Genomic DNA, 14,362 nt, shown 5'->3' with positions numbered 1-14,362 from the left:
ACAGCTAACATAGAGACAGAGACGGAGACATAGAGACAGAGACAGAGACAGAGACATAGAGACAGACACAGAGATAGAGACACAGAGACATAGAGACAGACACAGAGATAGAGATAGAGACAGAGACAGAGACAGAGACAGAGACAGAGACATAGAGACAGACACAGAGACACAGAGACATAGAGACAGAGACAGAGATAGAGACAGAGACAGAGACAGAGACAGAGACAGAGACAGAGACAGAGACAGCTAACATAGACAGAGACAGCTAACATAGACATAGAGACAGAGACAGAGACAGAGACAGAGAGACAGAGACAGAGACAGAGACAGAGACAGAGACAGAACATAGAGACAGAGACAGAGACAGAGACAGAGACATAGAGACAGAGACATAGAGACAGAGACAGAGACATAGAGACAGAGACAGAGACATAGAGACAGAGACACAGAGACAGAGACAGCTAACATAGAGACAGAGACAGAGACAGAGACAGCTAACATAGAGACAGAGACGGAGACATAGAGACAGAGACAGAGACAGAGACAGAGACATAGACAGAGAGACAGAGACAGAGACAGAGACATAGACAGAGAGACAGAGACATAGACAGAGACAGAGACATAGACAGAGAGACAGAGACAGAGACAGAGACATAGACAGAGAGACAGAGACAGAGGAATAGACATATAGACAGAGACAGAGACAGCTAACATAGACATAGAGACAGAGACAGAGACATATACAGAGATACAGAGACAGAGACAGCTAACACAGAGACAGCTAACATAGACATAGAGACAGAGACAGAGACATAGACAGAGAGACAGAGACAGAGACAGCTAACACAGAGACAGCTAACATAGACAGAGACAGCTAACATAGACAGAGACAGCTAACATAGACATAGAGACAGAGACATAGAGACAGAGACAGCTAACATAGACAGAGACAGCTAACATAGACAGAGACAGCTAACATAGACAGAGACAGCTAACATAGACATAGAGACAGAGACATAGAGACAGAGACAGCTAACATAGAGACAGAGACATAGAGACAGAGACAGCTAACATAGAGACAGAGACATAGAGACAGAGACAGAGACAGAGACAGCTAACATAGAGACAGAGACATAGAGACAGAGACAGCTAACATAGAGACAGAGACATAGAGACAGAGACAGCTAACATAGAGACAGAGACATAGAGACAGAGACAGAGACAGAGACAGCTAACATAGAGACAGAGACATAGAGACAGAGACAGCTAACATAGAGACAGAGACATAGAGACAGAGACAGAGACAGAGACAGCTAACATAGAGACAGCTAACATAGACAGAGACAGCTAACATAGACAGAGACAGCTAACATAGACAGAGACAGCTAACATAGACAGAGACAGCTAACATAGACAGAGACAGCTAACATAGACAGAGACAGAGACATAGAGACAGAGACAGCTAACATAGAGACAGAGACATAGAGACAGAGACAGAGACAGAGACAGCTAACATAGAGACAGCTAACATAGACAGAGACAGCTAACATAGACAGAGACAGCTAACATAGACAGAGACAGCTAACATAGACAGAGACAGCTAACATAGACAGAGACAGCTAACATAGACAGAGACAGCTAACATAGACAGAGACAGAGACATAGAGACAGAGACAGCTAACATAGACAGAGACAGCTAACATAGACAGAGACAGAGACAGAGACAGCTAACATAGACAGAGACAGAGACAGAGACAGAGACAGAGACAGAGACAGAGACAGAGACATAGAGACAGAGACAGCTAACATAGACAGAGACAGAGACATAGAGACAGAGACAGCTAACATAGACAGAGACAGAGACATAGAGACAGAGACAGCTAACATAGACAGAGACAGCTAACATAGACAGAGACAGAGACATAGAGACAGAGACAGCTAACATAGACAGAGACAGCTAACATAGACAGAGACAGAGACATAGAGACAGAGACAGCTAACATAGACAGAGACAGAGACATAGAGACAGAGACAGCTAACATAGACAGAGACAGAGACATAGAGACAGAGACAGCTAACATAGACAGAGACAGAGACATAGAGACAGAGACAGCTAACATAGACAGAGACAGCTAACATAGACAGAGACAGCTAACATAGACAGAGACAGCTAACATAGACAGAGACAGCTAACATAGACAGAGACAGCTAACATAGACAGAGACAGCTAACATAGAGACACAGACAGAGACTCACCAGCTCTCCCTTGGGTCCAGCCTCACCCTTGAAACCTGGGATACCAGGGTCACCCTAAAGAAGAAGACAAAAAACACATGGGTCATTATTACAGACCAATGAAGTTGTATATTACTAGCCTTGAAATGCAAACTGAATCACATAACTGTATTTTACTCTACTACATCGTAGTATGATGTATGTCCCTGACATTCCCTGACATTCATTACATATTATAACAAGTTTGGAGAAACAGATTTGAGGAGACAGTTTTGACGTACAGATGTTCCCTTTGGTCCGAGAGGTCCAGTGGCCCCCTGGGGTCCTGGAGGGCCACGGGGCCCGGGGAAGCCAGGAGCACCAGCGATACCAGGAGCACCCTGTAGTAGAGAGATGTCAATCACGTATCAATCAATCAATCATCACGCTGAAAGGATCCCTGTGTGATATTGGAAGGGAACACTAAACCGAGTAACAGGATGATATTGAGATCTGAAAATAAGTTGTGATGTGTTTACTGCTTCTAGATCAACGAGGGGAAAAAATATACAACTTTTAGATGTATGGCTCAAATCAAATCACATTTTATTGGTCACATACAGATGGTTAGCAGATGTTAATGCTAGTGTACAAAATGCTTGTGCTTCTAGTTCCGACAGTGCAGTAATATCTAACATGTAATCTAACAATTCCACAACAACTACTTAATACACACACATCCTTTAGATGTTACACTGAATCCATACATCCCTTTAGGATGGAATAAGAAATGTATGGATTCAGTGTAACATGAGTTAGTGGGTGGAACAGGTGGCAGAGGCCCTGAAGCTACAGACATGCCTGGACCTTGATCTCACTCCTTCATTCCAGCGCCAAGAATCAGCTGCAGTCTGCTTGACTATTATGTAAGTGACAGATGTGTGTGTGTGTGTGCGTGTGCGTGTGTGTGTGCGTGCGCGTGTGCGTGCGTGTGTGTGTGTGTCTGTGTGCGTGCGTGTGCGTGTGTGTGTGTGTTTGCGTGTGTGTGTGTGTGTGTGTTTGCGTGCGTGCGTGTGTGTGTGTGTTTGCGTGCGTGCGTGTGTGTGTGTGTGCGTGTGTGTGTTTGCGTGCGTGTATGTGTGCGTGTGTGTGTTTGCGTGCGTGGTGTGTGTGTGTGTGCGTGCGTGTGCGTGCGTGCGTGTGTGTGCGTGTGTGTGTGTGTTTGCGTGTGTGTGCGTGTGTGTGTGTGCGTGCGTGTGTGTGTTTGCGTGTGTGTGTGTGTGTGGTGCGTGTGTGTGCGTGCGTGCGTGTGCGTGTGTGTGCGTGCGTGCGTGTGTGTGTGCGTGTGTGTGTGTTTCTGGTCTAATCCATAACTAACTGAAAGTGACGTAACACACCTGACTGATTCTGATCTAAATGATTCTAATGGCTTCTTGTTCTAGGGGGAAGTTAGGACCTGATCTAAATGATTCTAATGGCTTCTTGTTCTAGGGGGAAGTTAGGACCTGATCTAAATGATTCTAATGGCTTCTTGTTCTAGGGGGAAGTTAGGACCTGATCTAAATGATTCTAATGGCTTCTTGTTCTAGGGGGAAGTTAGGACCTGATCTAAATGATTCTAATGGCTTCTTGTTCTAGGGGGAAGTTAGGACCTGATCTAAATGATTCTAATGGCGTCTTGTTCTAGGGGGAAGTTAGGACCTGATCTAAATGATTCTAATGGCTTCTTGTTCTAGGGGGAAGTTAGGACCTGATCTAAATGATTCTAATGGCTTCTTGTTCTAGGGGAAGTTAGGACCTGATCTAAATGATTCTAATGGCTTCTTGTTCTAGGGGAAGTTAGGACCTGATCTAAATGATTCTAATGGCTTCTTGTTCTAGGGGAAGTTAGGACCTGATCTAAATGATTCTAATGGCTTCTTGTTCTAGGGGAAGTTAGGACCTGATCTAAATGATTCTTCTTGTTCTAGGGGGAAGTTAGGACCTGATCTAAATGATTCTTCTTGTTCTAGGGGGAAGTTAGGACCTGATCTAAATGATTCTTCTTGTTCTAGGGGGAAGTTGGGACCAAGAGGTTTTCCTAACCACGTCACCTGACCAGATAAATGGAAAAAATATTTTTCAAAAGTTTCTCCTGGTAAAGGACACACGGTTAGGAGAAACTCCTGGCCCTAGGCCTAGGATAACGGAGATGAGATTGCATCCACAATAAATACAAATTCCAGTAACGAGGGTGGGCTTCATAATGTGGGAACTGCTGTCTATCTAAGGTTTTCAGACTGGACCAGTCCCGACAAGTATTTACGTTAAGTTTGAAAATAATTTCTGTAACACGGTACTTTTAGCCTGCAAGTACAATTCATTACATGCTTTGTAAATAGAGAACACAATAAGGCTTCTAATATGTGGATTTCATATACTGTTGGAAACTCAGGGCCAATAGAGACAGCCTGGTTATCTCGGCAGATATCCTAGTGGTTTAGATATGACCATCATGCCTGCTCCACTCCACCTCTCTGGGCGCTCGGAGGGCGCCAGGCTACCCATCATTACACACACCTGTCACCGTCTCTACGCACACACGTCACCATCATTACGCGCATCAGCTCAATATTGGACTCAACTGGACCCTTTCACTTTGTTGATTGCCCCTTCTATATCTGTCTGTTCCTCAGTTTGTTCCCCGTGTCAGCATTATTGTCATTATGTTTCCCCCTGTCCAGACGCTGTCCTTGTTTGTTTCATGTCGGTTATGTATTAAATGTTCACTCACTGTATTTGTACTGTATTTGTACTGTATTTGTACTGTACTTGTACTGTATTTGTACTGTATTTGTACTGTACTTGTACTGTATTTGTACTGTATTTGTACTGTATTTGTACTGTACTTGTACTGTATTTGTACTGTATTTGTACTGTACTTGTACTGTATTTGTACTGTATTTGTACTGTACTTGTACTGTACTTGTACTGTATTTGTACTGTATTTGTACTGTACTTGTACTGTATTTGTACTGTATTTGTACTGTACTTGTACTGTACTTGTACTGTATTTGTACTGTACTTGTACTGTACTTGTACTGTATTTGTACTGTACTTGTACTGTACTTGCTTCTCATCTCCCAGCATCTGTCCTTACAATGACCTCTATTCATAAACCATATTCTAGTACTAGCAGATCCCACACATTATTTAACTCTAATGGAAGTTGATGTATAAAACGGAAGGTTATTAGATTTCATTGGAGATGACTCTGTCTTTACTGTGGACGTGGGCTATCTTTAGTTATACTGCTGTAAAACAAATGTTATAAATGTTTATTCTATTTTACTGAACCATTCTGATCTTGTAGTATTTCGTATTGTTGTTGCATTGTCCTGAAAGGAACCTGCAGGTAAAAGCATTTCATTAGAAAGTGTCTACCATGTGTATCCTGTACATAAGACTACTAAAGACTTGAAACCTTGAAACCTGACAGCAGTGAGAATAGTAGTAGGGCTATAAGATACAGAGAGAGAGGATAGAGGGAGGGAGACAGAGACAGGGGAGAGATGGAGGGAGACAGAGACAGGGGAGAGAGGGAGGGAGAGAGACAGAGACAGGGGAGAGAGGGAGGGACAGAGACAGAGGAGAGAGGGAGGGAGACAGAGACAGAGGAGAGATGGAGGGAGACAGAGACAGAGACAGAGGAGAGAGGGAGGGAGGGAGACAGAGGAGAGAGGGAGGGAGACAGAGACAGGGGGAGAGGGAGGGAGACAGAGACAGGGGAGAGATGGGGAGAGAGACAGAGACAGGGGAGAGAGGGAGGGAGACAGAGACAGGGGAGAGATGGAGGGAGACAGAGACAGGGGAGAGAGGGAGGGAGAGAGACAGAGACAGGGGAGAGGGAGGGAGGAGGGAGACAGAGGGAGAGGGAGGGAGACAGAGACAGGGGAGAGATGGAGGGAGACAGAGACAGAGACAGAGGAGAGAGGGAGGGAGGGAGACAGAGGAGAGAGGGAGGGAGACAGAGACAGATGGGAGAGATGGAGAGGGAGACAGAGACAGGGAGAGAGGGAGGGAGACAGAGACAGGGGAGAGAGGGAGGGAGAGAGACAGAGACAGGGGAGAGAGGGAGGGAGGGAGACAGAGGAGAGAGGGAGGGAGACAGAGACAGGGGAGAGATGGAGGGAGACAGAGACAGGGAGAGAGGGAGGAGAGAGACAGAGACAGGGGGAGAGAGGGAGGGAGGAGACAGAGGAGAGAGGGAGGGAGACAGAGACAGAGGAGAGATGGAGGAGAGAGACAGAGACAGGGGAGAGAGGGAGGGAGACAGAGAGAGAGGATAGAGGGAGGGAGACAGAGACAGAGGGAGAGAGGGAGGGAGACAGAGACAGGGGAGAGATGGAGGGAGACAGAGACAGGGGAGAGGGAGGGAGGAGAGAGAGACAGGGGAGAGAGGAGGAGGGAGACAGAGGAGAGAGGGAGGGAGACAGAGAGAGAGAGAGATGGAGGGAGACAGAGACAGAGGGAGGAGACAGAGACAGGGAGAGAGGGAGGGAGACAGAGAGAGAGAGAGGATGGAGGGAGGAGACAGAGACAGGTGAGAGAGGGAGGGAGACAGAGACAGGGGAGAGAGGGAGGGAGACAGAGAGAGAGGATAGAGGGAGGAGACAGAGACAGGGGAGAGATGGAGGGAGACAGAGACAGGGGAGAGAGGGAGGGAGAGAGACAGAGACAGGGGAGAGAGGGAGGGAGGGAGACAGAGGAGAGAGGGAGGGAGACAGAGACAGAGGAGAGATGGAGGAGAGAGACAGAGACAGGGAGAGAGGGAGGGAGACAGAGAGAGAGGATAGAGGGAGGGAGACAGAGACAGGGAGGGGACAGGGAGGGGAGAGATGGAGGGAGACAGAGACAGGGAGAGAGGGAGGGAGACAGAGACAGAGGAGAGAGGGGGAGAGAGGGAGAGAGGAGGGACAGAGACAGAGGATAGAGGGGAGACAGAGACAGGGGAGAGATGGAGGAGACAGAGACAGGGAGAGAGGGAGGGAGAGAGACAGAGACAGGGGAGGGAGGGAGGAGACAGAGGAGAGAGAGGGAGGGAGACAGAGACAGAGGGAGATGGAGGGAGAGGGAGACAGAGACAGGGGAGAGAGGGAGGGAGACAGAGAGAGAGGGGAGAGAGGGAGGAGACAGAGAGAGAGGATAGAGGGAGGAGACAGAGACAGGGGAGAGATGGAGGGAGACAGAGACAGGGGAGAGAGGGAGGGAGACAGAGACAGAGGGAGGGGAGACAGAGGAGAGAGGGAGGGAGACAGAGACAGAGGAGAGATGGAGGAGAGAGACAGAGACAGGGAGAGAGGGAGGGAGACAGAGAGAGAGGGAGGGAGGGAGACAGAGACAGGGGAGAGAGGGAGGGAGACAGAGACAGGGGAGAGATGGAGGGAGACAGAGACAGGGGAGAGGGAGGGAGAGAGAGACAGGGGAGAGAGGGAGGGAGGGAGACAGAGGAGAGAGGGAGGGAGACAGAGAGGAGAGAGATGGAGGGAGGGAGACAGAGAGAGGAGAGAGGGAGGGAGACAGAGACAGGGGAGAGAGGGAGGGAGACAGAGAGAGGAGAGATGGAGGGAGGAGACAGAGACAGGTGAGAGAGGGAGGGAGACAGAGACAGGGAGAGAGGGAGGGAGACAGAGACAGAGGAGAGATGGAGGAGAGAGACAGAGACAGAGACAGAGGGAGACAGAGAGAGAGGATAGAGGGAGGGAGACAGAGACAGGGGAGAGAGGGAGGGAGACAGAGACAGAGGGAGGGAGACAGAGACAGAGGAGAGAGGGAGGAGACAGAGACAGGGGAGAGAGGGAGGGAGACAGAGACAGGGGAGAGATGGAGGGAGGAGACAGAGAGATGGAGGGGAGAGAGACAGAGACAGAGGAGAGAGGGAGGGATACAGAGACAGGGAGAGAGGGAGGGAGACAGAGACAGGGAGAGAGGGAGGGAGACAGAGACAGGGGAGAGAGGGAGAGAGACAGAGACAGGGGAGAGAGGGAGGGAGACAGAGAGAGAGGATAGAGGGAGGGAGACAGAGACAGGGGAGAGAGGGAGGGAGACAGAGACAGGGGAGAGAGGGAGGGAGACAGAGACAGAGGAGAGAGGGAGGGAGACAGAGACAGGGGAGAGAGGGAGGGAGACAGAGACAGGGGAGAGAGGAGGGAGAGAGAGACAGGGAGAGATGGAGGGAGAGGAGACAGAGACAGAGGAGAGAGGGAGGGATACAGAGACAGGAGAGAGAGGAGGAGACAGAGACAGGGAGAGAGGGAGGAGACAGAGACAGGGAGAGAGGGAGGGAGACAGAGACAGAGGAGAGAGGGAGGGAGACAGAGACAGGGGAGAGGGAGGAGAGAGACAGAGACAGGGAGAGAGGGAGGAGGAGGAGACAGAGACAGAGAGAGGGAGGGAGACAGAGACAGAGGAGAGATGGAGGGAGAGAGACAGAGACAGGGGAGAGAGGGAGGGAGACAGAGAGAGAGGAGAGAGGGAGGGAGACAGAGACAGGGAGAGAGGGAGGGAGACAGAGACAGGGGAGAGATGGAGGGAGACAGAGACAGGTGAGAGAGGAGAGAGAGAGACAGAGAGAGAGGAGGAGGGAGACAGAGGAGAGAGAGGGAGGAGACAGAGGAGAGAGATGGAGGGGAGACAGAGAGAGGAGAGAGGGAGGGAGACAGAGACAGGGGAGAGAGGGAGGGAGACAGAGAGAGGAGAGAGATGGAGGGAGGGAGACAGAGACAGGTGAGAGAGGGAGGGAGACAGAGACAGGGGAGAGAGGGAGGGAGACAGAGACAGAGGAGAGATGGAGGGAGAGAGACAGAGACAGGGGAGAGAGGGAGGGAGACAGAGAGAGAGGATAGAGGAGGAGACAGAGACAGGGGAGAGAGGGAGGGAGACAGAGAGAGAGGATAGAGGGAGGGAGACAGAGACAGGGGAGAGAGGGAGGGAGACAGAGACAGGGGAGAGAGGGAGGGAGACAGAGACAGAGGAGAGAGGGAGGGAGACAGAGACAGGGGAGAGAGGGAGGGAGACAGAGACAGGGGAGAGATGGAGGAGAGAGAGAGAGACAGGGAGAGATGGAGGGAGAGAGAGACAGAGACAGAGGAGAGAGGGAGGGATACAGAGACAGGGGAGAGAGGGAGGAGACAGAGACAGGGGAGAGAGGGAGGAGACAGAGACAGGGGAGAGAGGGGAGAGAGACAGAGACAGGGAGAGAGAGGGAGAGAGACAGAGAGAGAGGATAGAGGGAGGGAGACAGAGACAGGGAGAGAGGGGAGGGAGACAGAGACAGGGGAGAGAGGGAGGAGACAGAGACAGAGGACAGAGGGAGGAGACAGAGACAGGGGAGAGAGGGAGGGAGACAGAGACAGGGGAGAGATGGAGGGAGAGAGAGACAGGGAGAGATGGAGGGAGAGAGAGACAGAGACAGAGACAGAGGAGAGAGGGAGGGAGACAGAGACAGGGGGAGAGAGGGAGGGAGACAGAGACAGGGGAGAGAGGGAAGGAGACAGAGACAGGGGAGAGAGAGGGAGGGAGACAGAGACAGGGAGAGAGGGAGGGAGACAGAGACAGGGGAGAGAGGGGAGACAGAGACAGAGAGAGAGGAGAGGAGACAGAGACAGGGGAGAGAGGGAGGGAGACAGAGACAGGGGAGAGATGGAGGGGAGAGAGACAGAGGCAGGGGAGAGATGGAGGAGAGAGAGACAGAGACAGGGGAGAGAGGGAGGGAGACAGAGACAGGGAGAGGGGAGGGGAGAGACAGGGGAGAGAGGGAGGGAGACAGAGACAGGGGAGAGAGGGAGGGAGACAGAGACAGGGGAGAGAGGGAGGGAGACAGAGACAGGGGAGAGAGGAGGGAGACAGAGACAGGGAGAGAGGGAGGGAGACAGAGACAGAGGAGAGAGGGAGGGAGACAGAGACAGGGGAGAGAGGGAGGGAGACAGAGACAGGGGAGAGATGGAGGAGAGAGAGACAGAGACAGGGGAGAGATGGAGGAGAGAGAGACAGAGACAGGGAGAGATGGAGGGAGAGAGAGACAGAGACAGGGAGAGAGGAGAGGGAGACAGAGACAGGGGAGAGAGGAGGGAGACAGAGACAGGGGAGAGAGGGAGGGAGACAGAGACAGGGGAGAGAGGGAGGGAGACAGAGACAGGGGAGAGAGGGAGGGAGACAGAGACAGGGGAGAGAGGGAGGGAGACAGAGACAGGGGAGAGAGGGAGGGAGACAGAGACAGGGGGAGAGAGGGAGGGAGACAGAGACAGGGGAGAGAGGGAGGAGACAGAGACAGGGAGAGAGGGAGGGAGACAGAGACAGGGGAGAGAGGGAGGGAGACAGAGACAGGGGAGAGAGGAGGACAGAGACACAGAGACAGGGAGACAGAGACAGGGGAGAGAGGGAGGGAGACAGAGACAGGGGAGAGAGGGAGGGAGACAGAGACAGGGAGAGAGGGAGGGAGACAGAGGGGAGAGAGGGAGGGAGACAGAGACAGGGAGAGAGGGAGGGAGAGAGACAGAGGATAGAGGAGGGAGACAGAGACAGGGAGAGAGGGAGGGAGACAGAGACAGGGGAGAGAGGGAGGGAGACAGAGACAGGGGAGAGAGGGAGGGAGACAGAGACAGAGGATAGAGGGAGGGAGACAGAGACAGGGGAGAGAGGAGGGAGACAGAGACAGAGGAGAGATGGAGGGGAGAGACAGAGACAGGGAGAGAGGGAGGGAGGAGACAGATATAGGGAGGAGAGGAGGGAGGAGGAGACAGAGACAGGGGAGAGAGGGAGGAGACAGAGACAGAGGGAGATGGAGGGGAGAGACAGAGACAGGAGAGAGGGAGGGAGACAGAGACAGGTGAGAGAGGGAGGAAACAGAGACAGGGGAGAGATGGAGGGAGGGAGACAGAGACAGGAGAGAGAGGGAGGGAGACAGAGACAGGGGGGAGAGGGAGGGAGACAGAGACAGAGGACAGAGGGAGGAGACAGAGACAGGGAGAGAGGGAGGAGACAGAGACAGGGGAGAGATGGAGGGAGAGAGAGACAGGGGAGAGATGGAGGGAGAGAGAGACAGAGACAGAGACAGAGGAGAGAGGGAGGGATACAGAGACAGGGGAGAGAGGGAGGGAGACAGAGACAGGGGAGAGAGGGGGAGACAGAGAGACAGAGAGGGGGAGACAGAGACAGGGGAGGAGGGAGACAGAGACAGGGGAGAGGGAGGAGACAGAGGAGAGAGAGGGAGACAGAGACAGGGGAGAGAGGGAGGGAGACAGAGACAGGGGAGAGATGGAGGGAGAGAGAGACAGAGACAGGGGAGAGATGGAGGGAGAGAGAGACAGAGGGGAGAGAGGGAGGGAGACAGAGACAGGGAGAGAGGGAGGGAGACAGAGACAGGGGAGAGGAGAGGAGACAGAGACAGGGGAGAGAGGGGGAGACAGAGACAGGGGAGGGAGACAGAGACAGGGGAGAGAGGGAGGGAGACAGAGACAGGGGAGAGAGGGAGGAGACAGAGACAGAGGAGAGAGGGAGGGAGACAGAGACAGGGAGAGAGGAGAGGAGACAGAGACAGGGGAGATGGAGGGAGAGGAGACAGAGACAGGGGAGAGATGGAGGGAGAGAGAGACAGAGACAGGGAGAGATGGAGGGAGAGAGAGACAGAGACAGGGAGAGAGGGAGGGAGACAGAGACAGGGGAGAGAGGGAGGGAGACAGAGACAGGGGAGAGAGGGAGGGAGAGAGAGACAGAGGATAGAGGGAGGGAGACAGAGACAGGGGAGAGAGGGAGGGAGACAGAGACAGGAGGAGAGGGAGGGAGACAGAGACAGGGGAGAGACAGAGGAGACAGAGACAGAGGATAGAGGGAGGGAGACAGAGACAGGGGAGAGAGGGAGGGAGACAGAGACAGAGGAGAGATGGAGGGAGAGAGACAGAGACAGGGGAGAGAGGGAGGGAGGGAGACAGATATAGGGAGAGAGGGAGGGGAGGGAGACAGAGACAGGGGGAGAGAGGGAGGGAGACAGAGACAGAGGAGAGATGGAGGAGAGAGACAGAGACAGGGGAGAGAGGGAGGGAGACAGAGACAGGTGAGAGAGGGAGGGAACAGAGACAGGGAGAGATGGAGGGAGGGAGACAGAGACAGGAGAGAGAGGGAGGGAGACAGAGACAGGGGAGAGAGGGAGGGAGACAGAGACAGAGGACAGAGGGAGGGAGACAGAGACAGGGGAGAGAGGAGAGGAGACAGAGACAGGGGAGAGATGGAGGGAGAGAGAGACAGGGGAGAGATGGAGGGAGAGAGAGACAGAGACAGAGACAGAGGAGAGAGGGAGGGATACAGAGACAGGGGAGAGAGGGAGGGAGACAGAGACAGGGGAGAGAGGGAGGGAGACAGAGACAGGGGAGAGAGGGAGGGAGACAGAGACAGGGGAGAGAGGGAGGGAGACAGAGACAGGGGAGAGAGGGAGGGAGACAGAGACAGAGGAGAGAGGGAGGGAGACAGAGACAGGGGAGAGAGGGAGGGAGACAGAGACAGGGAGAGATGGAGGGAGAGAGAGACAGAGACAGGGGAGAGATGGAGGGAGAGAGAGACAGAGACAGGGGAGAGAGGGAGGGAGACAGAGACAGGGGAGAGAGGGAGGGAGACAGAGACAGGGGAGAGAGGGAGGGAGACAGAGACAGGGGAGAGAGGGAGGGAGACAGAGACAGGGAGAGAGGGAGGAGACAGAGACAGGGAGAGAGGGAGGGAGACAGAGACAGGGGAGAGAGGGAGGGAGACAGAGACAGAGGAGAGAGGGAGGGAGACAGAGACAGGGGAGAGAGGGAGGGAGACAGAGACAGGGGAGAGATGGAGGGGGAGAGAGAGACAGAGACAGGGGAGAGATGGAGGGAGAGAGAGACAGAGACAGGGGAGAGATGGAGGGAGAGAGAGACAGAGACAGGGGAGAGGGAGGGAGACAGAGACAGGGGAGAGAGGGAGGGAGACAGAGACAGGGGAGAGAGAGGGAGACAGAGACAGGGGAGAGAGGGAGGGAGACAGAGACAGGGGAGAGAGGGAGGGAGACAGAGACAGGGGAGAGAGGGAGGGAGACAGAGACAGGGGAGAGAGGGAGGGAGACAGAGACAGGGAGAGAGGGGGGGAGACAGAGACAGGGAGAGAGGGAGGGAGACAGAGACAGGGGAGAGAGGGAGGGAGACAGAGACAGGGGAGAGAGGGAGGGAGACAGAGACAGGGGAGAGAGGGAGGGAGACAGAGACAGGGGGAGAGGGAGGGAGACAGAGACAGGGGAGAGAGGGAGGGAGACAGAGACAGGGGAGAGAGGGAGGGAGACAGAGACAGGGAGAGGGGAGGGAGACAGAGACAGGGGAGAGAGGGAGGGAGACAGAGACAGGGAGAGAGGGAGGGAGAGAGACAGAGGATAGAGGGAGGGAGACAGAGACAGGGGAGAGAGGGAGGGAGACAGAGACAGGGAGAGAGAGAGGGGGAGACAGAGACAGACGGAGAGAGGGAGGGAGACAGAGACAGAGGATAGAGGGAGGGAGACAGAGACAGGGAGAGAGGGAGGGAGACAGAGACAGAGGAGAGATGGAGGGAGAGAGACAGAGACAGGGAGAGAGGGAGGGAGGGAGACAGATATAGGGGAGAGAGGGAGGGAGGGAGACAGAGACAGGGGAGAGAGGGAGGGAGACAGAGACAGAGGAGAGATGGAGGGAGAGAGACAGAGACAGGGGAGAGAGGGAGGGAGACAGAGACAGGTGAGAGAGGGAGGGAAACAGAGACAGGGGAGAGATGGAGGGAGGGAGACAGAGACAGGAGAGAGAGGGAGGGAGGGAGACAGATATAGGGGAGAGAGGGAGGGAGGGAGACAGAGACAGGGAGAGGGAGGAGACAGAGACAGGGGGAGAGGGAGGGAGGGAGACAGAGACAGAGGAGAGAGGGAGAGAGGGAGACAGAGACAGAGGAGAGAGAGGGAGACAGAGACAGGGGAGAGAGGGAGGGAGGGAGACAGAGAGAGGAGAGAGGGAGAGAGGGAGACAGAGACAGAGGACAGAGGGAGAGAGGGAGACAGAGACAGAGGACAGAGGGAGAGAGGGAGAGAGGGAGACAGAGACAGAGGACAGAGGGAGAGAGGGAGACAGAGACA

General features: G+C 53.4%; 1 protein-coding gene across 1 annotated transcript in view; it reads right to left on the bottom strand.

Moving 5' to 3' along the window:
• The window catches only part of LOC112238339 (collagen alpha-1(II) chain-like), a 108,904-nt gene that overhangs the window by 38,290 nt on the left and 56,252 nt on the right, over positions 1–14,362 (bottom strand). Inside the window, 2 exon segments of the mRNA XM_042329976.1 lie at positions 2,260–2,313; positions 2,520–2,618. Coding sequence (XP_042185910.1) covers positions 2,260–2,313; positions 2,520–2,618 — 153 coding nt within the window.

The sequence above is a fragment of the Oncorhynchus tshawytscha genome, linkage group LG02, assembly GCF_018296145.1.
Source record: "Oncorhynchus tshawytscha isolate Ot180627B linkage group LG02, Otsh_v2.0, whole genome shotgun sequence".
Lineage (NCBI taxonomy): Eukaryota > Metazoa > Chordata > Actinopteri > Salmoniformes > Salmonidae > Oncorhynchus > Oncorhynchus tshawytscha.
Note: the sequence above shows the minus strand (reverse complement) of the source record. Positions and strands in the feature narration are given on the sequence as shown.